This window comes from Melopsittacus undulatus, chromosome 4 (assembly GCF_012275295.1).
Source record: "Melopsittacus undulatus isolate bMelUnd1 chromosome 4, bMelUnd1.mat.Z, whole genome shotgun sequence".
In the NCBI taxonomy this organism is placed as follows: Eukaryota; Metazoa; Chordata; class Aves; order Psittaciformes; family Psittaculidae; genus Melopsittacus; species Melopsittacus undulatus.
Genome location: NC_047530.1, coordinates 6002313 through 6027817, shown reverse-complemented (window position 1 = coordinate 6027817; position 25505 = coordinate 6002313). Strand labels below are relative to the sequence as shown.

The following is a 25505-nucleotide window of genomic DNA, read 5'->3' as shown; positions in this document are numbered from 1 at the left end:
AGTTCCAACCCCCTTCCACTAGAACAGGTTGCTCCAAGCCCCTGTGTCCAACCTGGTCTTGAGCACTGCCAGGGATGGAGCGTTCACAACCTCCCTGGGCAACCCATTCCAGTGCCTCACCACCCTCACAGTAAAAAATTTCTTTCTTATATCCAGTCTAAACTTCCCCTGTTTAAGTTTGAACCCATTACCCCTTGTCCTATCACTACAGTCCCTAATGAAGAGTCCCTCCCCAGCATCCCTGTAGGCCCCCTTCAGATACTGGAAGGCTGCTCTGAGGTCTCCATGCAGCCTTCTTTTCTCCAGGCTCAACAGCCCCAACTTTCTCAGCCTGTCTTCATACAGGAGGTGCTCCAGCCCCTGATCATCCTCGTGGCCTCCTCTGGACTTGTTCCAACAGTTTCATGTCTTTTTTATGTTGAGGACACCAGAACTGCCCACAATGCTCCAGGTGAGGTCTCACAAGAGCAGAGCAGAGGGGCAGGATCACCTCCATCAACCTGCTGGTCACGCTTTTGATGCAGCCCAGGATACGGTATCACTTATGTTAATCACTATGGTCGATGTGCCCGTTTGGTGCTCTGGAAGCTCACACAGCACACACAAACAACAAGCTGCAAAGCGCAGCCCCCGGCCTCTGCCTGCGTGTTCCGGGCCAGGCCGCAGGCGCTGCGGGCAGGCCGGCAAGGGTAAGGGCTGTGGGGCCTCCCCTGCCGAGGCCGCTGCCCCTCAGCCGCGGAGGGCTGCGGGTGCCGTGCGGAGCCGCCATGGCCGGAGCCTGCGCCCTGCGGCGGCGGGGCCCGCGGGTCACGGGGGCGGAGGAGCTGTTCCCGTGGGGCCGCTGCCCTCCCCTCCCGCCCCGGTTATGAAACGGCGGGGGAGGGGCCCGGTGCCGCCCGCCGTGCTCGGCCTGGCCGGGGGAGCGGAGGCCGCCGCAGCGCAGGTGAGAGCGGGGTGAGCGTTCCGGTGCAGGCCGCGGGGGAGCCGGGCCCTGAGGGGCGGCTCGGGGAGGCCGGAGGCGCTGGAGCCGTGTTTAACACGGCAGCCGTGGCAGCCATACACGGATCGGCACGAAGTTTGGTGCCCGGAGCTCCTGGCCGAGGATCCTCCGGGGGTCCCAGCTCCGGGGGGGCTGTGGGAGCCCCGCACCTCTCCTCAGCGGCTTGGAGGGGTTTTGGTTGTCCTAACGGGATACGAGTCACAGCAGGTCAGAGGGGGCTGCCAGCCGGGGTAGGAGCCCGGTTCAAGGTGGTGGCTGTGAGGAAGTGGTGTTGATAAATGGGAGGTACCTTGGGAGGGTGTTTGGTGCAGGGCAAGTCAGCCCTGGCCATCGTCGTAAAAGCTGTGATCTTTTCCTTAGCTGAATCTAAAGAGCTCAGTGTGAGCTAGTACAGAAACAGTTAGGGTATTATGTGGTTTCACAGATGCACTTTATGCAGATCTGTGGGTTTCAAGCTTAAAAGTTAAGGGGAAGCACATCTGTCAAAACATATTCTGGTGCTTTAGGATGCGTTCATTTTCATATGTGAACAAAGAAGAGTTTATTGAACCTGTTCCCCTCTCCAGTAGAGCACAACAAAAAGCTAGTGTCCTGCTGATGACAGAGGAGGCAGGTATAATCACTACTTTCAGACCACTGGGGTAGTTTCAGTCCAGTTTTTGTCTCTGTTCTCTATTTAAATGTGTCACAGTCTTACCTTCCATGCTTTGTTTGCTTTTAGTGGTCAGACAGAATGGCTCCAGTGAACCAAGCAAAGGACAAGAAGCAGGAGAAGGCACATGAGCATTGGCCGGAAGAGGCAAAATCAGCTGGGAAGAGGAAACAGGACTACAAGGAGCTAGGGAATGAGCCTCTAGCAAAGAAGTTGTTTGTGAGAAAAACATCCAAACCCCCCGAGAAAATTGGTAACATTTCCTCAGATCCTTACTGTTTCTCCCAACCAGATTTACCCTAAATGACGGGCATTGACTAGTTGAAGAGGGAGAATGCCAAGAAGCATGTTCAGGCATGAGTGTTCAGATGCGGTTATATATCAAAGTGATACATAGACATATACTGGGGCAGTACACCCTCCAGTTACCTATCTAATGGGTATGGATGTGTGTACATGGATGCATGTTTCAGTTTTCAGACTCTCTACTTTTTGGTAAAAGCCTGAAGATGCTGTCATGGCTCATTTGAGGGGGGTTAGATTTTATGTAATTCCTGAATTACCAGATGTCTGCTTTATCATAGGATAGACCAATCCTCGTAATACATTGCTTTTTCTCCCATTCAGTTCATGCGGTTCTATAGTCATAAGGTTGGTATCTTACAGCATGGAGCCTAAACTGGTGTTTCTTTGCATATTCTAACTTCTGCTGCAGTAAGTAGGAATATTTCCTACCTCTATGTTCAGATTAGGCTGGACACAGTTTCCACTGATCACTTCTCCTTTGAGTTTTATTCCTTTGGGAGGAGAGGTGAATAAGTTCTAAGGTACTGGAAAGGTTAATGCTTTTCATTATGAAGACATTATATAGGCTTCAGCTCAGTAAGGACTGTTCTTGTAGAATCATAGAATCGTTTAGGTTGTAAAAGACTCGTAAGCTCATTGAGTCCAGTTAACCTAGTGTGGAATCCGTTAACCTGGCCAAGTCCACCACTAAACCATGTCCCTAATTGCACATCTGCATGTCTTTTAATTCCTCCATGGATGGTGACTCAACCACTGCCCTGGGCAGCCTGTTCCAGTACTTGACCACTGTTTCAGTTCAGAATTTTTACCCAATATCCAACCTAAACCTCCCCTAGCATAATTGGGGCTGTTTCTTCTTGTCCTATCACTTGTTATTTGGGAGAAGAGACCAACCCCCTCCTCACTACAATCTCCTTTCAGGTAGTTGTAAGCAAATTATAAGGTCCCCCCTGAGCCTCCTATATTATCAGATAGAACCTTTAATTCCAGTGTTTGTTTAGGAGATCACTGTGTGGAAATCCCACACACTTTCTGTACAATTTTGGCTTAAAGGATCGAGAAATTACAGTCAGAGATAGAAGTGTTCTATGATTTTTACTGTTTTCATTGTCTGGTATATAACTCCAGATTTGGAGCAGTCAGCAGTGTGAGCAGTGTACGTGGAGGCAAAATATTGTTTGCAAGGAGTTCTGTGAATAACTGTGAATAGTTAAAGCATCTTCTGTAGTTAATTTAGCTACGTGGCTTTCATTGGAACTTCATGGCCTGATCTTCAGTTCTGGTAAGCATCCTCAGTTCTGTAAGAGTCAAAGGGAACTGGATGTAGGTAGTACTTTGGAAAAATGAGGGCAATCATATCTTTCCTTAAACCTTCTTTAAAAGATAAGGACCTTTCTATTTGAGCTTTCCCTATTCCGTGTTCCAGGTTGGATTTTTATGTGTTTTGCAAAAACAACTTTTTTTCTCTTTGGCCATATAGTCCACGTTTCCTGCAGCTGAAACACCTTTTTAAAGGGTTTCTTCCAGCAGATTCTAAAAATGCCTAAAGTTTGTTTCTCAATAACTTATCCTTCAAAGTATAAAGGAATTTGGAAAAAATACATTAATTTCTGTGGATGCTAACTCTTCTGTGGGGAAAGAAAAAAAAGGAATTAGGATATAAATACTTCTATATCTGTTTCAACAAGTGTGACAGATGTTGGCACTATGTTGGCATGTGAACAGAGAAGTTTGGCTTCATACTTATTCATTTCTAGGCTCTAATGTTTCATTAAAGATTTCATTTAGGTTGTAATATGGAATGGTTCCTATGGTTTTGTTTTAAATAAATATCCATAATTGAAAATAACAATTTAATTTCTTAAGCAATGCATTTAACAGGCAGATCCCCTGGGATGTTATGGACCATTGCAGTGGGGGTGATTGGATCACAGACACGAGACTAAACAGATCCAGGGTTTATGTAAAAGTCCCTGAAGATAAAAAAACTTGGAACATGAACAAAATGCAGAAGCATGATGTACTCAGCAAAAATCACTCCAAACAGGTTTTCAGGCAGTGAGGAGTCAGCAGGTCTGTTATCAAACCCAAAACTCTGCACTGACAGGCTACAGCACAAGCAGATCGAACATTCTGATTGACAAGGAGGTTTCAGGAACAGTGTGGGAAGTCATGTTGCTATGCTTGGGGAATTTTCAGGTTTTCTGCTGGTCACACATCTGACCTTCCCTTTGCTCTACCCAGGGACTTAACCACCTCCCATGGCACATTTCCAAGTTGTTAGGGCTTTGGATAACTTCACTGTGTTTTGAAGGAAGGTTTAAAGAGAGGAAGCACACACAAACCTCTGGCAGGCTGTGGGACTCTATACTTGCAGAGCCTGCTGCATCTTGTGCATCTAAGAATCATTTAGACTTCTGCGACTGAAACTTTTGATGGATGTAGCAGCAAATGCAGATGTCTTCCCATGTTGTTTAGTGAATGAGCATCACAGGCTGCTCTCAGTAAGTTTTACTCTTTTCCTTTCTAGCAGGTTGGAGTAGAGGTGGATCCTTGATGAGAAACAGCAGAGTCCTTTTCCATCAGCTGGAGCGGCAGTGCAGCATTGTTCATTATGTGTACCAGAACATGCTGGGAGGCTCCATTCGGGCACAGCTCAGACAGGTGAGGAACTTCTCCTTCATGACCTCTTGGACATGTGTGGTGGGTTGATTTTGGCTGGATGCTAGGTGGCCACTCATGAACTGAGAGAAAATATAATGAAAGGCTTGTGTGGGTTGAGATAAGGACTGGGGGAGATCACTTAACAGTTACCATCATGGGCAAAACAGGCTCAACTTGGGGAAATCAGCTTAATTTATTACCAGTCAAATCAGAGTAGGGTTATGAGATAGGCTGAGAGAGTTGGGGCTGTTCAGCCTGGAGAAGACTGCGTGGAGACCTCATAGCAGCCTTCCAGTATCTGAAGGGGGCCTACAGGGATGCTGGGGAGAAACTCTTCATTAGGGACTGTAGTGATAGGACAAGGGGTGACGGGTTAAAACTCAAACAGGGGAAGTTTAGATTGGATATAAGGAAGAAGTTCTTTAAGCGTGGTGAGGCACTGGAATAGGTTGTCCAAGGAAGCTGTGAATGCTCCATTCATAGCGGTGTTTAAGGTCATGGACAGAACCTTGGGTGCCATGGTTTAGTGTGAGGTATCCCTGCCCATAGCAGGGGGGTTGGAACTGGAGGATCTTAAGGTCCTTTCCAACCCTAACTTTCTATGATTCTATGAGAAATAAAACTAAATCTTAAAAACACCTTCCCCCAACCTCTCCTTTCTTTCCAGGCTTACCTTTACTCCTGACTTCTCTACCTCCTGCCCTGCAGTGGCACAGGGGGACAGGGAATAGGGACTGTGATCAGTTCATCACACATTGTCTCTGCTGCTCCTTCCTCATTAGGGGGAGGACTCCTCACACTCTTCCACTGCTCCATTGTGGGGTCCCTCACACAGAAGACAGTCTTCCATGAACATGAGTCCTTCCCACGGGCTGCAGTTCTTTCTGAACTGCTCCAGTGTGGTCTCCTCTCTCCATGGAGCCATGGGTCCTGCCAGGCCTCTGCTCCAGCATGGGCTTCCCGTGGGATCACAGCTTCCATTGGACATCCCCCTGCTCCAGTGTAGAGTCCTCCATGGGCTGCAGGGGCACAGCCTGCCTCATCACAGGCTACAGGGAACATTCTGCTCCAGTGCCTGAAGCTATCTCGGAGCTGGGTGGCATCTGTCAGACATGGGGGAAGCTTCTAGCAGCATCTTACAGATGCCACCCCTATAGCTCCCTCTGCTACCAGAACTTTGCCACACAATCCCAATACAACATTTCAGCTCCCTACATAAAAGCATGGTCAACACAAGCAGGGAAACTTTAAAGTTCCTCACATACAGTTTGTGGCTGCAAATCTGGCACACCCTTACGTTTCTTAATCCTGTATAATGCAAGAGCTGGGATGGCTTTCCCTTTTCATTGACCCAGCCCTGTCGCTCTGCATTTTATCCTTTGTTAGTTTTGTGTTTCCTTGAATCATATTGTCCTGGTTTCATCTGGGATGGAGTTAATTTTCTTCCTAGTAGCTGGTGCAGTGCTGTGTTTTGGCTTTAGTCTGAGAATAATGCTGATAACACACTGATGGTTTAGTCGTCGCTAAGTAGCGCTTACCCTAAGTCAAGGACTTTTCAGTCTCTCATGCTGTGCCAGTGAGGAGGGGCACAAGAAACTAGGAGGGGAGCACAGCCAGGTTGGCTGATCTGAATTAGCCAGTGGAATATTCCATACAATAGAACATCATGCTCAGGGTATAAATCAGGGGGCTGGAAGGGACTGATAGCTGCTCAGGGACAGGCTAGGTATTGGTCAGCAGGTGGTGAGCAGTTGTGTCCCTCTGTGTGTCCCATTGTGTCCCATTTTTGTTATTTCTCTTTTTGTTACTAATATTATATTACACCTGATTTTAATTATTGAACTGTTCTTAACTCAGCCCATGGATTTTACCTCTTTCCCAGTTCTCCTCCCCATCCTGCTGAAGGGGGCAGTGAGTGAGCTGCTGCATGGTGCTTAGCTGCCAGCTGGGATTAAACTATGACACATATTTAAACTTACCCACTCTACCATCTGAGTTATTGCACAGTGCTACTTTTGCACACTCATCCAACTGTTTCATCATACTAGTTTTGTATTCACTCTACTTTGTTAGTCGGGTTTAGTGTGATTTTTGATCTTCACGGACATTCCAGCAAGTCCATATTGTTTTACTGTTTCTCAGAGCCATACTCCTTCTTTCATTTGAAAATCAACTTTTTCTGTAACATCCATAGCTGGGAAGCACCTGGGCTAGCAATATTGTCCAGATAATTTATCTTTTTTAAGCATTCAAATGATAAAGAAATCACCATGCTCATCCAGGCGGAACCTCTTCTGCAGCTGAATAACAATAGAGTGGTGTCATGGTTTCTCATTCCTTATTTCAAGTGCTCTGTTCACTGTTATGTTGTACAGTTGAGCTACAGGCACTTTGGGTGGAGGACCGTAATAGTGTATCTCTGGATGACATATAACATTCTGGGATGCTCACTGAAGACAGTCATTAAGTGCCTTTTACTGGTATGGAGGCATCATCTTCTCCCTTGTTAATTTATCCTGCTTTTTTAGGTCATCCCACAAGGCTTCATTTGAAGTGTGATAACTCTCAGTTCTCTCTTGCTCTCTGAGTGCTGTGGTTGATGTGGACTTGCATGGTCACAGGCTGTTTCTTTGGGGCCAGCATGTTCTCTTTGCTCTACAGAGAGGCTTAGAGTTTTGTGTTAGTGTACTAACACTGATGGCAGAAACTGTTAGCTCTCCTCCTTCAGAGACTCTTGGGGATCCCTGCAAAAGTAATAATTCTCTTTCTCTTTTCCAGTGTCTGCAGCTGCCCTTTCTGCGCTCTCTTGCCTCATACCGCCTCTTTCGAACAGCAAGTCCCTTTGACAGGAGAGTGACATGCCTGGAATGGCATCCAACACACCCTAGTACTGTAGCTGTTGGTTCCAAAGGTGGAGACATCATCCTTTGGGACTATGAAGTACTTACTAAAACCTGCTTCATAAAAGGGGTAAGCCTCTGAGTGCATGGAATGGGTGGGAGGGAGGGAAAACTGGAGTACCCCCAAATACTGCATATCAAGACTGAGGTCTGTTTTGGGAAGCACATGAGGGTCTTGGGTTGCTGAGTAGCCAGCTATGGGGCAGGACTGAGGGGCAACAGCATGTCTGTTCCTAAGTCCCAGACTGTTCTAGCACTGGGGAGAAGTGAGGCATGTTGATTAAGTTGATAATGAAGCAGTGCTTGGTGTGTGTGTGCAGTGAAAAACTAATACAGCAACTGGCAAAACAGTTATCTTAAAGGGATGCCAGAAGCAAGTAGGCAGAGAGGGTCTGTCTCGTTTAGTCTTGATCTTTCTCTGCTCACCTTTTATTGTGTCAGATGAGGAAACATCTTTGAGTGGGGAGAAACGAATCCCCTTTATGTAAAGTGAGAAATGAAGGTAGAATGTATGGTTTATATAGCTGGCATGCACCCTCGTTGCTGTATTCAGCCATTCCCATTCTGACAGGGGCTTAAAGACTCTCTAACTTTTATCCCCTTTCTAAAGGCTATACACTGGGAGGAGGTCTGTCCTCCAGAAAGTCCAGAGCCATCTTTCTCTTTTTGAACATAGTGTGGTGCCAGCCAGGGAATACATAGCCTGGGGACTGAAGGAGTTGCAGTTTTGTCCTCCAAGAGGGCAGCTGTCTGTGACAGCCATCGTGTGGGAAGGCATAGTTGTTTCTGCCCCCTTAAAGGGCTGTGGTGTGTTTCACTGTTGCTGTTAAGGACATAGCAGTGAATGCAGACTTACAGAACACACTGTTCTGCTTGCCCATCACTCAGTGGATTTTTCTTTTGTTCATCCCCTTCCTTGTAGATGGGAGCTGGAGGGGCCATCACAGGAATGAAGTTTAACCCTTTTAACCCTAGTCAGCTGTACACTTCGTCAGTTGCCGGCACTACCGCCCTGCAGGATTTTAATGGCAATACTGTCCGGGTCTTCACCAGCACCGAGGACTGGGAGTAAGAAAATCAGAATGCTTTGGGCCTCTGTGTCCTGCTGGCAGGAGAGCGACAGAGACAGAGAGAAAGAGAGAGATGTTTGTCTCTAATACGTGGGCTTCCTCTTCTACACATACCTGTCCTTTATCCTCTGAATTCCAGGGATCCTCTCTCTTCCAAGGAGGCTCACTCTCCCTTTTTATTTTTCCCTGAAATGGGGTGGTGGGCAGGAGAGAGCCTTACTTCATGAAGGGGAGGGACTCTGGTGCTGTTTACTTCCTGTTGTACATGGGAGAGTGAGGGGGTGCCAGTGGATTTCTTCAGCTGTCTATTCTTAAACCTCCCATAGCCCTGGGGACCTTCTAACCTCCTCACCTGTTAGCACTGCTGCTTGTTGTCAGATGGCTTTTACAGGACAATTTATAGTCCCCTCAGTGCTTCTCCACAAGTGCCATTGAGTTCAAGCAGTGTGTGTCATCAGGATCGCTCCAGTTCATCCCACCTCACTTTTGGTGCTTCTCTAGTATACCAAAATTAAGAGTCTGGGCTCCTTCAGTAATGAATGGAAAGAGATGAGTCACTAGAAGCAACTCTGTCTGCCTGTGCTTAGAGTCACCCTCTCAGACTGTTGCTCTTTCTGTGGACTCATAAGGAAGCCTGAGCTCTTCAGTTAGTTACTTCAGTTCAGTGCTCAAAGGTAAGTGAGGGAATTTGGGTTAGCCTCCTCTACTTTTCCCCACCTGATTCTCTCTGGGTGGCAACTTCCATGGCTGGTTTCCAAATTAGCTCTTCCAGATGGAGCCTTGTAATAGGGCTGAAGAACTAGTGCTGGGATGACTGGCCAGGTGAGCAGGGAGGGATAGACTGGGTCCTGGGACACAAGGATCTTGTATCCCAGTGGGATGCCTGTCACAGCAATGATGCCTGCATTTGCAAGGGCATGGCCTGCTGCTGCTGTGAGGACAGGCAGGCTCTGTGGCAGGCCTCTTTTGTATCTTCATTGGCTTTACTAAATCTAGTATTAACAATGAGACGTTATTGTGAGCAGCAGATGGAGTGCTCTTGAGTATCAAAGAATTTGGGGACTCCCAGATAGCATCCTTCTTTTCTGTCTTTGTGTATGGTTTCTGTGTTTCCTCAGTAGACAGATTTAGGGAAAACAACATAACAACATAACAGTAACAATATAACATATCACAGAACATAAGGTTATCAGTAGGATATCTCCCTGCATCACTCTCATCCTGCCTGCTGGTACCTTGAGAAAGACCAGATACAGCGCTGGAAGCAGCCTGTAGGGAACTGGTGAATGAAGCCTCTTGCAAGAAAAGCTTAGTGCAGAGCTCTCATGAGGTTTTTATGTGGTTTCAGAATGGAATGGTGCTGGTTTTGCTTATGGTCTCCTAAGCCTGGTCTGAGCCAGGTGGGTTCACTGAAAATTAGTCCTACCCCATAGCAGAAAAAACAAGGCCAATGATGAGCTTTGCAGCCCAAAGCAGTGGGGTTGAATTTATAGGCTTGGAATGTATGTGCTTAGGTTGGAAGCAGTAGAAAGAAGTTTTTATATCCCTGCCCCATCCTGTGCACTATACCCAGGGAAAAGGCAGCGTGTCCCAGGAGGTGTGTTGTATTAAGATTTTATCTTCCACTCTAACCTTGGTGCCTCTTGGCTTTGTGTGTATTCCAGAAGGGGCCAGGAGATTCTCTTGGAGACATCAAGTTCAGTCCTTATGAGGCAGCGAAGCTTTTTGTGGCATCAGGGGATGGCACCCTAAGCCTGCAGGACCTTGAGGGCAGAGCGGTGCAGGTGATCTCCCGTGCCCCGGACTGTGGCCATGAGCACCATAATGTTTGGTGAGAAGGGAGCACCATGAGGCTGACTCTCTGTTCCTCGGGGTTAATGCTGCGCTGCTGCTTGTGCTCTGTAACATCTTCATCTTTGCCAGTGGTAGGGTACTCTTCGGTATGATTTGGTCCCTTGAGAGGACTTGGAGGCGGGCTCCACACTGCCGGGTGGGTGAGAAGCAAGGCAGCCACGGGGCAGGTCTGCTTTTACAGGGGCTGAGCGTGCTGCCTGCATCTTCTGGTATTGCTTTCTGGTGACGCCATCTCCTGGCTTGCAGATGCTGACAGCTTTTCACTTCATAAAGTGCGAGGTGAGAAGAGCAGGAAACTTCCTTTTCATTGCCCTCAGAGTTCTGTTTTGTGCATAGCAGTTCAGGTAGTGTAGGAAAGCCACAAAACCTTCCTACACAATTGGAGTTTCAGGTTACTGAGTTTATCCTGCTGCCCTTCTGGAGGCTCCAGGTTCACCATGCTATTTTTCATGACCTTGTATTCTAGAATGATTTATCTTTGCAAGTGAAGGTTTCCCAACAAGTTTCTGAAGGACCCCAGCTTTATTCTTGTCCTTCCCCTCCCAGCAGAGCTGGGCTTAAGACCTATGTCTTTATCAGATAAGGCTCTATTCAGTTTTGTGTCCTGGAGCATGAAGTGGAGACAGTTGGTTTGATGTGCAACTTGCCAATCCAGAGCTTTTGTCTTTTCTTTACTGCTGCTTCAGTGTTTGTGGAAAATGGCATTTTAAAGCTGTTTCTGTGTTTGTCAATGTCACAAGGGTGTTCTGATCTTTCCTAAGGTGTGTCCATATGCAGGCAGCAAGTGGCTCATCAGCCTCCATGTTATGTTCCACTGTCCAAATGTGCCACACTGCATCTGATGAACACTTCACGAACGATTAGGCAGTTACTTCATATTCAGTGACCAACAGAAAGCATTGCTGATACTCAGGCCCACACCACCAGGCAGGAGATGGCAGTTACGGTCTGTCGCAGTCTCCCTTGTCAGGGATGAGATGTGAACCAGAGCTCCGCTGCCTTCCCTTGCCGGTGGGAGGCAGCACTGATGTTGTGTCTTTCCCTCTAGTTGCTGGTACTGCAGCGTTGATGTGTCTGCAAGCTGCCGTGCTGTGGTGACCGGTGATAATGTGGGCAACGTGGTCCTGCTCAGCACTTCTGGTGAAGAGGTTTGTATGGCTCCGTGCAGCGTCTCCTCTACGGGCATATTCCTATCTCACTTGCTTTCCTGCACTGCAGGGACCCTGGAAAGAGGAGCAAAGTGTGTTGCAGCTCAGGAAATGAGTCCACTCATTGTCTCGGTGGTGAGAAGTCCTCACTTCTGCCGTTCATTAGATATTTTCACACTGTTGAGTGTGATGGTAACAGTTCTCAAAGAGAGACTGTTGTGTGCTGCACCTTCCTTAAAAGTAGTTGCCACTGGCCAGACTAATTGTGGGGTATCATGATGTGAGCACCCTCTGCCAACAGCCTTCACTTCCAGAAACATAGTGCACTGATGGGAGTCATTTAGGAGATACCGCTTTGATGTATATACCCTTCTGTGACCTTGGAGCGGGTACACAGCGGGACTTCAACCAGTGTTGGGAAAGAAGGTGCGCTGCTGCCATCAGACACGAGAGGGCAGGCAGAGGCAGGTTTGGAATCTGAACTAGTACAGAGATGTGTTGGAGGCTTTCAAAGGCTGTGTTACCCTTTCTCCTACCTGTGGAGGCAGGTAACATCTGTGAGGGTTTGCCACCGGCTGAGCAGTGGCCAGAGGCAGCTGTGTACATTAGTGGGCAGAGTCAGGAGTGCTCCAAATGATTTGTGCTAATTCAAAGTTAGTTGCTTCCTCTCTTTTTTTTCTCCTCAGAGAATGTGACAGTCTTTTCTGCACTTGGGAGATACCCGTTATTGTAGGGAAGGTGGACTTCAGCCTTTTGATTAGAAATAATCTTCCAGCTTCAGATACAAGTTTGGTCATGTCCAGTTTATATTCATTTGTTCTTGTTAATCAAAATAGTTTTCCTACCCTCATGTTTCTTTGCTGCTGTATTTCTAGAAGCCAATTATATCTCCTTTTACCTTTCTTACTAAGATAAAGCAAGCTCTTTTGGTCTTCTCCCACAAAGCAGGCCCTTGTCTCTTATTATTACCTTGGTAATGATTTTCTGTACCTGTTCCAGTTTGGTTTAATCTCTCTGGAGGTGGATGACTGGCACTGTGTAAAGAACTGCCAGATGTGACCTTGCTTTACACAGTGGCACTAATACTTCCCTCCATGAACCAGGGATTGTGTTTTCCTTTCTTGGAGCTGTAATAAATCAGTGAATCAGAGTTCTCCTAGAATTAAATAGTTCCCAGAGTCATTCTTCTCCTTTCTTTTTTCCTAGTGGATAAACTCTAGGTGTATTTTATGAGTTTTGTTTCTGTCTAATGTGAGACCTCTTTACTCTGCACTAGTAGAATTGTTCCATTTCCTTACTCCAGACCTTGGTTACTTTTTTCTGTGTGACTTTCTTGTTCCCTTTGCTGCAGATTTGGAAGCTAAAACTGCACAAGAAGAAAGTGACTCACGTGGAGTTTAACTCCCGATGTGAGTGGTTGCTGGCCACAGCGTCTGTGGATCAGACAGTCAAAATCTGGGACCTCAGAAACATCAAAAACAAAATGAGTGTTCTTCATGTGCTTCCTCATGAGAAACCTGTCAATGCAGGTAAGAATTTCATTGCACTGATGTGTGCAGAGTCTGTTCAGCTCAGCTTTTGTTGTTGTGGCAGTGTAGCTTTCATTCAGACCTGCAGTGGTGCAGTAGCTGGAAGCAAGGAAGGCATTGGGAATGTGTGGCTGGAGGCAGGGAGGTGGGTAGGGCAGCTGCAGCACGGTCAGACTTGCCATACAGACCTGTGGCACTGTGCTTTGAGAGGTACATGTCCTGGGTGACAGTATGGTAGCATCAGCAATGGCTGAGATCAGAAAACTCAATTTATTGGAACAGTTCCTTGGACAAAAGCAGAGCTTGGGATTTAGACTTCTTGTTTCTTGGGTGCAGTTTTATCAGTTCAGTGAAGTCTGAACTGCAGGTGTCTGTTTGCAGTTTTCCCACTAACTTTGCATTGAGCGAGCAAGTTCCTTTCTTTGCAGTGTCTCTTTTTGCCATTCTAAAATGAGAATAATTGTTCTTCCTCTGTAACCCTGTGTTGTAAGCTGCAGCTTACTGATTGTAAGAGCTTTGAGTTTGAGATGGGAAAAGTCTGTTGGTTCACATGGCCATATCTATATCCCTATTAAAGAAATAGCAAGGGGTCTCCAACCAGAGAAATGTGACATCTGTGTTTGTTGTCAGTCGCAGCACTGTGATTTTTTGTTTGACCTTCCTGTTCCCTTTCCCTAGCGTACTTCAGCCCAACGGATGGTGCCAAGCTCCTAAGCACAGACCAGCACAGTGAAATCAGGGTTTACTCATCTTCAGACTGGACCAAGCCACAGCATCTGATTCCACATCCACATCGGCAGTTTCAGCACCTCACACCTATTAAGGTGAGTTAAGCCACTGTAGCCTGAGAAGAATATCACACTCGTATTAATGGATTGCTATAAATCAGAAATGGTCTGTTTTCTGGTCAGGATACTGCACTGGTGGGTGGATGTTCACACTTCTGCAACTCCCAGCAGAGCGCTGTTGTGAGGATACTCACATTCCTCAAGCTGTGGGTGGGATGTAGAAACTGTTGTTCCCTCTACCAGTTGTCTGGTGTGTTTCAGTACAATCTCTGGCCCTTTTTCCTAACCCCCCATTGCTCTGCTCTGTGACCAGGCAACGTGGCATCCTCGCTACGACCTTATTGTGGCAGGTCGCTACCCAGACCCCAAGTTCCCGGGATACACAGTGAATGAGCTACGAACTGTTGATGTATTTGATGGAAACACTGGGGAGATGGTTTGTCAGCTCTATGACCCAAATGCTTCTGGCATCATCTCGGTGAGTTGAGCACTCCAGGTAAAAGGGTTGCTGTGTGCTGAGCCACAGCAGAGGGACACGGGTTAGGGTCTTGAACAACAGGAGTATCCTATTTACTTGTGACAGACTCATGCTCTCATGGGGCTGCCAGCTAAAGCTGCTGACTCGAGCAGGGCTGGTCCATGGTCATCTGTGGGGTTTTTGTGATACTCTAGTGAACACTGGGTTTTCCAGATGGTTTATTGCTGTTCTATAAGCTGTGTTGCTCTTATGACCATGTTATATAAGCAGTGATGCTCTTACAGACTCTGTGTTTCCATTTTCAGCTCAACAAATTTAACCCTATGGGAGACACGCTGGCTTCTGGCATGGGTACGTAAAGAGAACCTGGGGCACTAGAACAAAGCATTTTGGATTCTGGCATTTAAAATGGCATTTAAATAGCCTGAGGTATTCTATTCAGTGCAGAGTTTCTGATGCACGGTGTTTAATTTTTCCTCTCAGGCTTTAATATTCTGATCTGGAGCCGGGAGGAGATGGTGGCCAAGAAGCAAGAACATCTTTTGAAAGCCATGACAGAACAGGGGATTGGAAGCTGGAGTTTGTCCAGATGTGGAGGGCAGAGGCAGGCAAAACCTGGGACAAAGAAACTCAAAGCTCATCTTGTATTGGGAGCTGGAGGAGATGGGAACAAAAAACAACGGTTCTAAATCACAAAATCCCAGGGAAGGAAGTTAAAAGGGAAGGATCTGGAGAACTGATTTAGTATTTTGGTCCTTTCTGGATCACGGGGTACAAGTTCAGTGTTGGCAGTGGGCAGTATAAGCTGTGCAGGGCATTAGACTTCTACTTTGTCCTTCCTCCCTGGATCTGATCTTGCTTCCCTCATTCTCGTTACTTCCTTTTCTAGACATTTGTGTCAGTACTCAATCCTCCTCCATGGGGAGTTACCACCCACTTTCTGAGGCATTAGGAAAACTTCAGCGGTGTTCTCACATCCTGATGAGAGCGACTGCTTCCAGCCTGCCACATCTGCTTGTCATCACTTGTCAGAGGTTACCACCTCTTGCAGGCTGCTGTGGAGCAGCTCCTGACAGGGTCCCCAGCCTGTTCTAGTCAAACTGTGCTGAGAAACCCGTTGCTAACAAGACTAACATCCTGAAAAGGTGGAATGTTCACAGGGGTGAGGCAATGGGTACCTCAGGGAACATCAGACTCTCTTGTATGCAAGCTTGGAGAATGTGTATCAAGACCTCAGGCTTAGCCCATTCTGTGCTTGCAGCTGTTAAACTAGGCCATTAAGAACATGATGCTGCCAGAGCTCTCTATCCACTTCATGGGGTGCAAGGGCAGTATGATGCTGTAGTTCCTGTTGTCAGAGCTCTAGGCTTTTCCTTGCCATTAATGGGAGATTTTTGCAGCCATGCCTCTGTGCTTCAGAGCATTGGCTAAAGGTGATGTAAAGCAGATGTGAGAAACGTCTTTGAAACATCCCTGCTCAGAGCCAAATCTCAAGACTGCTGTTAAACTGAAAGGTTTTGCTTTTTCTAGTTTGTTTACAAGGCTGCCTGGGGCCCTGCTGCTGCCCCAGGGGTTGGGGCTGGCTCCAGGCCTGCTCCCATTCTCTGTGTTCACTTTTATAGTTTCGCAGTATTGGTATTAATAAAGTTTTGTACTAAAGTTCCTCAATATAGAGTGGCTGCTTTGGGCATCCTGCTGGACTGCTTTATACAGGGGCAGGAGCTGGATCCTTCTGCAGGAGCAGAGACCTAGAACAGTTGTGGAAGTATCATAGTGCTGCGTCTGCAACAGACCGTTCCAGGTTGGATGGGTTGTGCTACAAGCCCTAGCTGCAGTCAAAAGTAATGTGACTGTAGTTCAGGGAGTGACTTTGGGATGGGGTGCACTGCAGTTAGTGCTGTTTTCCAGCACTGAGCACACTGGTGCCCTGTGAGCCCTTAGAGAAGATGAGAGTAGTTAGGTGCAAATTTGATTTTAATCATGAAATGTATCGGAACAATTACAGAAAATCATTCACAGTCAAAGTATTTAAATCATCGTAGAAACCTTTCCTCTGTGTGCAAAATTTGCTGACTTTAAAAAACAGGTCTGGGCCTCCTCAATGCACTTTCTATTACCTCTTTCCTGTGCGTGTTCTCACGGGCAGCAGCTTTATCTTCATGACTGTCTTGCTGTGCAGAAGACCTAGATTATATTTTCAGAGGACAGAAAGGTGAGGAAGATGCTGAGAACAGCAAGCTGCTTCTGCTGATTTAGTGTTCCCATGCTAGGAGATGCTAGTTCTGGTGGAGGGAGAAGTTCCCATGGTACTCCAATAGGGGAAGAAAAGGAAACGTCTGTAACCTAAGCGCAGGCTTCAGCCGCCAAGAGGGGAAGTGCACCAGAAAGGGAAGTAAAAGTGGGAAATGAATGTGCAGCATCACCATGTGAAGAGCCTGTGCTCCTGGTGCCTGCCACAGTCTCTCCTTTCCTGCTGAGAGCTCCAGGGCAGGTGGTGAGTGCCTGGCATGGAGCTCCTGCAGCAGCTGTGCAGCGTACAGAGGCCAGCCCAGAAACAGAACCACGCTTTGGACAAAATGCCAAACCCTGGGGCAAGTGAAGGTGGGCAGTTTCCGTTTGTCGTCCATCCAGTGGGAAAGGTAGGAAGGAAAACTACAGACCCTGGCATTTAATCTAGTCTTAGGTACAGCTCTGCTACAGCTCTTTACTTCCAGCATAAAACTGTTCTGCTGGTTAAGTATATTCCTTCGGCTCATAGCTGAAATCTGGACTGCCTGCAGTACTGGCTATTGCTGTAGTAAGTACCTGAAGCTCAGAGGTGGTAAATGAAATTCAAAGGCTGAATCTTTACACACAGGGCCCGAGTTTCTAATCTACAGGGACTTTCCCTTCTAGAGCCAATGTTGCACAAGAAATTGGGTGTGAGTTTGCTGTGGCCACAGGAATTCATCTCTTTCTTCAAATGAAGCACTTAGAGCTTCTTTGGATCATATGTAACCTACTCTGAGCTGAATCCTAGAAACTACTGCCAGTCTTGTCCTGATTCCAGGCCAGTCCTCTCTTGAGCTACAATGTGAGGAGGGAAAGAAAGACCAGTTGCCAGTAGCAATTACTTGGCAGCAACTTCAAGAAACACTTTTGACCATCTGCCATCATCTGCAGCAGCTCCCCCTGCATGGCCAGTAGATGAGTCTTGGTGCTTTGCTGCTCTGCCCTGAGCCCAGCCTTCCCACCATCATCATCAGCCCATGGCTTGAGGGAAAAGCACCCGGAGGAGGTTGACCCTGAAGAGACACACAGCTCCTGACTGCACTGCATGCGGCAGCTCCTGGAGGCCCCTCTGCCACAGTCACGGTGAGTGGTAACATTTACAATCACTTCAACAGAGGAAAACTCTTGCCCAGTTCCTGCTGGCCATGTTGGGAATCCCAGGCTAGGTAAACTCTATAGAAGACTGCTGGCACCACACCGTACACTGGCTGCAGAATTAAGGGGCCATTTCCATTAGAGCAGCTCAGTTCTCCCTCTCTGGGATGTTGCCTTTAGCAAGAATCCAAAAATCAAGTCCCTCTTCATTCTGGGAAGCAAAGGCCAAAGCAAAAGAATGCTCAGTAACTGAAGGTGCCCAATCATCCTTAGGGGCAACACTGCTCCCTCCTACTGCTTGGGAAGGAGTCGAAGCAACTGTCAGGCCTGTTCTTCTCCCTCGTTGGAAACATGCCGGTAGCCAGGGTGTTGGGACTGTATGCGAAAGAGTACAGTCAAGAGGAGGATTATGAGGAGAAGGAGAATGGATCCACAGACAGCCAGCCCCACAAACAGTTCTGCAAGGGAGAAAACAAGTGGTCAACATGGGATCAGCCGAGTTCTCCCCTTCTGCCACGCTGGGGTCCAGTCTGCACTCACCTGTGTCGTGCATGACGGTTGCTACCTGGCATTCTCGCTCCCAGTCCCGCGGAATAACAGGATCCGTGAGTTCTAAGAACCTTTGCAGTGGGCATTTATGTTGACAGCCAGGGATTGTCAGTGGGAAAGGTTCCTTCCCACTCTCATTCCGGTAAAACATCTCCACAGAGTAGCCACTGAAAACGAAACAGCCACATGTTTAGGTTTGTTCTGCTTTCTCCAGCTGAAGTCATCCCTTCCCATAACCTCAGTGTGCACACGCTTTCCTTTACTCGGGTGGTAGTTTTCCTCCTAAGTCTGCCACTAGGAGCAAGATTGCAGCCCCTAGGGTGGAACCTGGCCTAAGGTATATAACCCTTGAGGTGAAATCACAGCAGGCGTCTTTACTGCAGCCCTCACCCATCATCCTCTTGGTACAGCTCAAATAAATGACATGAGGCGTATGGTGGTTGAATCTTGTTGTAGACATCTAGAGCCATCTGCAGTGCCACAAGTGTAGTGTCATGCTGAGGAAGAGGGAAAAAAACCAAATCAGTCACCCTTAGGGATGTGGCAGCTCAGTCTGTACCGGTAACGGACAGGGAAGTGCTGAGGGGGTGTCACCTTTGCAGCTTCCATCTGGAAGATGGGAGAGGAACTGTACTGCTAGAGTGGTGATCTGTGATGGTGTCAGGGCAGGAAGTGAAACATGGTTGTGTATCCTGAATGGTTCTTTAAGAATTAATCTCTAGGGAGCAATTTGGGAGACACTCAACTTTCCAGTCAGTCAGCTGCTGGGAATGGGGAATGACTCTGCCTCACTGTGGAAATATCTGAGTAGCATCAACCCATCTACCAAATAAACACAGCAGTGGCTTATCCACAAGCCTGAGCTAATAGGAACAAAGTGCAGCTTGGGAACGATGCCAGATTCTGCACACCCCACCCAGCCAGGGGCAAAGGTACATGTCCTGATCACTGCAGGCTGTAGAGAAGCCAGAAAGGGTTAAAACTATCACCAAGCCCAAGCTCCCTGTGAGGAGGAGGAGATGGATAAAAGCCCTCGAGCTCTGACTTACCGCTGAATAGACAAGCAGTTTCAAGTCCTGGTGGCCTGAAGCATCTGCTGCTTTGGTTAGGTTTTTCCTGATGTGACCCAGCAGGACCCCTGAGGAAAGGCAACAGCTACTATGAGGCTGAAACTAGACAGAGCAGCATGAAGGTTCCCTCCTGGTGCACTCACCGCCTTGCAGACGAGATTTTTCTACCCGATCCTGGATCCCAAACAGAAACTCAAACCCAAAGTCTTTGAGTTGCTTCAGTCGAGTCATGACATCTGGTGTCACCCAGTCAGGCAAATTCATTTTGTGTACTTGCTAGAAAGAGAAACACAACACTCATCTGCGGGTAGCACGGAGCACAGGTTGATCAGAGGATGGGAGTCGGGGTCTAGAGTCCTGCCCATCCTGCTGCTGGGTTCCTGTATTATGTTAAATACACCCCTTTCCTATTCTTTTGTCCTCACACTGCTGTGCTGTGTACAGAGAACAGATGCAGAGTTTAATGTTGTTCCAGAGATTACTAACGACAAGCATGAAGAGTAAAATGTAGGAGCTACACTTCTGTGAAAGCACAACTCAAGAGCCAGATCGTGTTGTACCACTGATAACAATAATCTCGGGGCGTTTACATATGGCTGATTCTGCCCTGCAGATAGCATTCAATCAAGAAGAAAACCAAATACAAAACCCAACAGAAAAGATAAGGCAGGGAGCATGAACTCTTGGTTTCTGGTGTACCACTTCCCTGGTGGCTCCAAGAAGGATCCTGGAGGAGGTTAGCAAGTGCTTTACAGACCTAACACTTACAGACCTGCACCACTTACAAAGCCCCGCACGCCAACCCGGAACACACAGAACTGGGAACCAAGGGAAGAATTTGCTTTGCAGCCAACCCATTACAAGAAAGGATTAGTTATCCTGGCAGGCAAACAGCAGTTGTGGTTTCCTGGCATTACATGGAGCAATTTTCTATGCCACATCCCATTAAACTGCCAGAAGATGAAGGTGAATATCCTTAAGGGCCCATTCTGAGTGGTGTGGAGAAACTCCCGTCACAAACTCAGGTATTTAGTTAGTTTTTCAGTAAATTACAATGAGAATGGCTGGGAAGCTGAGCTCTTTCTTATGGTAGAATGAATTTACTGGCTCACATGAGAAAAACAATCATCCTCTTCAGGGCAGTGTTTGTATGAGTTAGGAAAAAGGAGGAAGCCCAAAGCAGGTGAGACCTGAGGGTACAGTCTTGAGAGTAAAAACTCCCCTTCTTCACAATGTCCTGGTTTCATTTTGGGAAGCTGTTCTGCAGGTTCTTGGGGATTACAGGGGCTGTCAGCTGGGCTTTGGGGTCCAATGTGTGAGCTCACTGAGTCTTGAAGAAGACTTGATATTCTTGATCTCTCTGACCAAATGATTTTTGTTACTAACAGAAGCTGTTTCACTGCTCCAGGAGAGTAGATGGGGGTTGTGTATCAAAGGGCAAATTTACACAGTGTAACACAGCTCTGGACTGGAATATTCTCAGCTTGCAGCAACTCAAGCTGCTGCTTTACATAGCAAAGTGCAATTCCATGCAGATTCATCTTTCACATACCCAGAATAGTACATAGCACTGTGCACCACTGCCAGCAAGCCAAAGAGTCTTGCACCTCCACAGGATTAGCATGACAGACTGCTCAGGTTTGTGGCTTCCTTCACATTCAGTCAGTTTGACATGAAAGAACTCTATTGTTACACACAAATAAACGTGTGTGAGCACTGTAAGTCTCCTGGATACATAACCTCTACTTTAGCACTATCACAGCACAGCTAAACCTGATCTTTTATTTGGCTTAAGCCTTCATAAGACAGGCTTTCAACAAAACTCCATGTGCTCAACTCAGCCTTGTCCACAGAGATCTAAAGGTTTCAGCTGTGGTTGTTTCTAATGACTTGCAAAAGAGGTATTTATTATGCAGGAGGAAATTTTTGTAGCTCTGCACTATACCTAAGCTACAAAGTGGGAGGTTACAGAGTGCCAAGCAGGTTAAATCTTGGCACATGCCTTTAGTGAGAGAGAACTGTTGTTATTCTGCAGTCATTATTCGTGACTGCAGGGTGGGAATGGTGAGAGGGTTTGGGGATTTTGTGGGATTTAGCAAAGTAATTTTGTACTAAATCCAGAATCCCACAGACCAAATTCCAGTGGCTATACGGTGATGGCCAAACTTACTTCACAGAACAGTGTGTCATACACGCTCCAAACAGCCTCGAGAGAGACATCCCGGATCCCAGTCTCATTTGCCACCATCTGCAGGAATTGCTGTAGGTATGAGAAAAGAGAAAGGCCTTCGGTTTTCAAACCTTATGCTGTATTACATGCACAGGTATTCCCAGAGCTCTGATTATATAGAGGTGATAGTACTTTAACTACAAGCTTAAGACCACCTTATCTCATGCAAACAATCACTTACCCAATTCTCTTTGGTCTTATTTATGTATACTGCTGAGTGCCGGCTTTCATTCTGTAGCTGTTCATACCGTGGACAGGGGGTCAAAGGAAACTTCAGTAGCTGGGCAGAGACAACAACAGCAGCTTGAACATGGAAGCACAGAACTTGCAGTCAAAAGTGCAACTGTAATGAAACCCTGATGAGCAGGAGGCATCTCTAAACAGCCTCAAGTCCTGCCTTCAGCATACTCCAGGTCATCCGCGGGCTGCTGGGGTGTTGCATCTAACGTGCTGAGTGAACACAACCCCTGAATTCTCATCTGAGGACACAAGAACCTTTGCAAAGAGGTCCCAGGAGGAATTTAACCTAAGGCAAAGGCTTTTGGAGAAGTCAGCATAACAACACGGAGTAGTCAGTCCATATCCCTGCGCCCAACTTACCCTTTCATCAGACCTGGCCACTGTGTGCACAGGGATAGGCTGCCAGGAGATGTTGGGGTTGAAGATCTGCGATCCCTCTGGAGGATACATTCCTGCCAGGTTGGCCTCTGCGCTCATCAGTGTCCGGTCATAGTCTGTGCTGCGGACGAAGATCTGCCAAGACAGGACAGTGCACCATTAGAAACACTGGTGTAAGTGGTGATGCTCCTTGGGTGCACTCGCTGAGGAATGTTGCCAAGTGCCCTGCAGCTGTTCACGGACAACAGGATAATGGGAGCTGAAGGGACCGAGCCTGCTGCTGTCAGCATGGCCAAAACTGTACGGGCAGATACACAGGCAATTTGGTGTGTAACACTGCAGTGGGCTGTTCTGGGCAGGTGCTATGCGGGGGTTACAGGTAGAGAGGAGTCTGAATATGAGGAAAAGAGTTGGAGCACTTCTGCTGTGGAGCCAGGCTGAGAGAGCTGGGCTGGGTCAGCCTGGAGAAGGCTTCATAAGGGGAGACTTTAGAGCGGCTCCAGTGCCTAAAAGGGCTACAAAAAGCCTGGTGAAGGGCTTTGGACGAGCAGTTGTGATAGGACAAGGATATTATTAGCAGGTAGGGACAGGACAAGGGGAATGGCTTTAACCTGACAGAGGTGAGATTTAGATTAGACATTGGGAAGAGATCCTTCCCTGTGAGGGTGCTGAGGCGCTGGCACAGGGTGCCCAGAGAAGCTGTGGCTGCCCCATCCCTGACAGGGTTCAAGGCCAGGTTGGACACAGGAGCTTGGAGCAACCTGCTCTAGTGGAAGGTGTCCCTGCCCATGGCAGGGGTTGGAACTGGATGAGCTTTAAGGTCCCTTCCAACACAAACCAGTCTGGGACTGTATAAGAGCAAGACAGAGATGCAGAAAAAGCTTCTCCACACTCTCCCATCTGTGAAAGACAAGAGTGATCTGATTAACGGGAGAAGAGGGAAAGGGGGAGCTGTGATTTTATTTGAACATTGTGGGCGCTTGGTATTAACGGACCAAGACTTTCTCATTTCAGAGCTGAGAGAGAGATCTGAGCCAGAGAAATTAGAGAAACGAGAAAAATACAGAGAAGTTCAGCAGATCAAAATGGCAAAACTCTGGTGTTGTGGTATCTGTGTGCTGAAAACACCTGGGGGGAGACTGGAGAGCAACACACAGGAAATCATGAAGGAATGACCTCGAAACCAGGTTGTTGAACCTGAAACAACAGGACTAAAAGCCAGAAGAATAGAATACAATGTCAAGACGGGGAATTCTTTCTTTTAATGTTAAGTGAGGAAAGAAAACCACATATGCTCACTGTGTAGAGCATCCCTCATGTGAAGGGTGCCTCAAACCTTGACAGTCACTAGGAAAACAAAAAGTTGCCTTTTCTCTGATGATTTCTACCCACTTTTAACTATGGCTTGAAAACCCCTGCCCCTGTGCTCCCTACCCAGGGCTGCTTCCATCCACGGTCAGCTCTGGAGAGACAGAAGGGGAATACTTTAGCGGATAAGGATCTAATGGAAGTGTTGCAAAAGCTGATCAAGCCCTGGGTGCTTCCTCCAGCCCCCCTGCCAGGGCTCCAGCCTGTCGCTGCATCAGGTGACAGCCAGGGTGTCACCCAGGGGCAAGGCTTCTTCTAAGGGAGGTTGCTCAACTGGAGCGGGGCTTTGGGCTTGGTTTGCAGAACAGCTTTTGTTTGCATACCCTGGGTTTGTTTTTCCTTCTCAAACATGGGAAGGAAAACATTCCGTGGGCAAAAGGTTCATAAGAGTGAAGTATGTTTGGAAAGGAACCGCTAAGGAATGTTTAAAGGATCTTGGCTGAGCCGATTCGGGAAGTTTTGTTGATGAAGCAAATGTCAAAGAAGGGGTGCAGCCTGAACTCTGGCACACTGGGGATGCACTGGGGAGCCTGAAACGGGGGGAAACGATGACAGCAAGTTGTAGAGGGGCTCTCAGTGTGGTCAATCCCCACAGGGGAGCTCGGATAAAACAATGCAGAGCCAGCAGTGGGGCACGGGGTCTGCCTGCCTGCTGCCCACCCAAACCCCGTGATGGCAAGCCTCCCATCTGACACTTGCTCATGCTGCCGTTGACTCACAACCATCAGGAGGATTTGGGGAGGACTTTTCCTTCCATTTGTGGATGTTTCCCGTTTTCCCCTGCGCTCAGCACATGGTTCCACAAGGGCCCCACGATTCCTTACACAAGAAACCTACCCATGTCTCAAGAGCTACTGTAAAGTGTGGCAACATCCTGGAGAGAGAGGAAAATTAACAGCTTTGGGGGACTGAAACCTTCGGTCCTTTATAGGTGGAAACAAATTAGAGGGTTGCTTATGGTTACAGCTCCTGCTTGTGTGTACTGACACCCATAAGTGTCCCACAGAGCCCACACAGGTTGCATTCTCCTCAGCTGATGTGACACGCACACACACACACAACCTTCCAGCCCGGAGGGAGCAGGGAGCATCGGGCACAGCACAGCGTGCCTGGTGCAACCCTTGGGACCCGAGCCGGCGGCTCCGGCAGCCCCACAGCCCCGCTGCCCGGTCCCTCCGCTCCGATCTGCGGTGGGGACGGGCTGGGAAACACAAACACGGGGACACGACCTGCCCGCAGCCCCCCGAGCCCCGGTACCTCCTGCCGCCGGTACATCGGGCTGAGGAAGCCGCTGTAGCGCTGCCGCAGGGCCCGGCCGAGCTCCCACTGCTGCCGCATCCCCACCTGCAACGGCACCGCGCGTTACCGGCAGCCCGGGACCCGCTCCCGGTCCCAGCCCCGGCCCCGCACGCACCTGCGTGAGCTGCCCGAAGCCCTGCGGCCACGCGTCCTCCTGGAACGGGTCCCGCGGGTAGGCCTTGATGGGCGAGCGGTCCCCGTGCCGGTACACCTGCGGGCGGCACCGCGTCACACCGCGCCCCGGGCACGGCAGCCCCGTCCCGTCCCGTCCCGTTCCCCCTCACCAGCGTCACGAAGCGGAGCCCGCGGGGCCGGGCGGGCGGCGGCTGCAGGCAGAGCGCTGCGAGGAGCAGGACTGCACCCGCCGCCATCGCGCCTCACCCGGGCCGGAACCGACCCGCAGCCGCCCGCACGCCCGCACGGACGCGACTGCCCCGCACACACCGGAAGTGGCCGGCGGCCACCACAGACCGAAGGAGGCGGGGCCGGGGGGGCGGGGCCTGTGGGCGGGGCCTGGCGCGCCGGCCGGCGGCGGGGCGGGGTCGGCGACGCCGCGCGTGACCCGGGGCCGGGCCGCGCGTGACATCAGCGCAGCTGCGCCGGGCCCCGCACCGGG

The 25505-nt window shown here is 48.6% G+C and overlaps 2 protein-coding genes across 4 annotated transcripts; one reads left to right on the top strand and one right to left on the bottom strand.

Annotated features, from left to right (window-relative positions):
* Positions 1 to 854: 854 nt before the first annotated feature.
* DDB2 (damage specific DNA binding protein 2) lies at positions 855 to 16057 on the top strand. 3 transcript variants are annotated; one of them, XM_005154219.4, is made up of 11 exons: positions 855 to 943; positions 1722 to 1905; positions 4492 to 4622; positions 7401 to 7592; positions 10257 to 10423; positions 11495 to 11594; positions 12946 to 13123; positions 13802 to 13947; positions 14225 to 14389; positions 14695 to 14740; positions 14873 to 16057. In XM_005154219.4, exons 1-11 carry the CDS (start codon positions 866 to 868, stop codon positions 15076 to 15078), a joined length of 1593 nt encoding a protein of 530 aa, XP_005154276.3. In that variant the 5' UTR covers positions 855 to 865; the 3' UTR covers positions 15079 to 16057. The 3 variants fall into 3 exon arrangements, with proteins under 3 accessions (XP_005154276.3, XP_012985773.2, XP_033917570.1); XM_013130319.3 differs by lacking the exon at positions 10257 to 10423 and adding an exon at positions 8445 to 8590; XM_034061679.1 differs by having other exon boundaries at positions 4489 to 4622.
* A 1873-nt stretch (positions 16058 to 17930) lies between these two features.
* Positions 17931 to 25302, bottom strand: ACP2 (acid phosphatase 2, lysosomal). Its single transcript, XM_034061680.1, has 11 exons — positions 25174 to 25302; positions 25005 to 25100; positions 24848 to 24934; positions 22205 to 22357; positions 21786 to 21884; positions 21545 to 21634; positions 19518 to 19650; positions 19354 to 19442; positions 18695 to 18801; positions 18296 to 18471; positions 17931 to 18213 (listed from the first exon to the last, which is right to left on the bottom strand). The coding sequence occupies exons 1-11, from the start codon at positions 25258 to 25260 to the stop codon at positions 18077 to 18079; spliced, it is 1254 nt and encodes a 417-aa protein (XP_033917571.1). The 5' UTR covers positions 25261 to 25302; the 3' UTR covers positions 17931 to 18076.
* Positions 25303 to 25505: the final 203 nt, after the last annotated feature.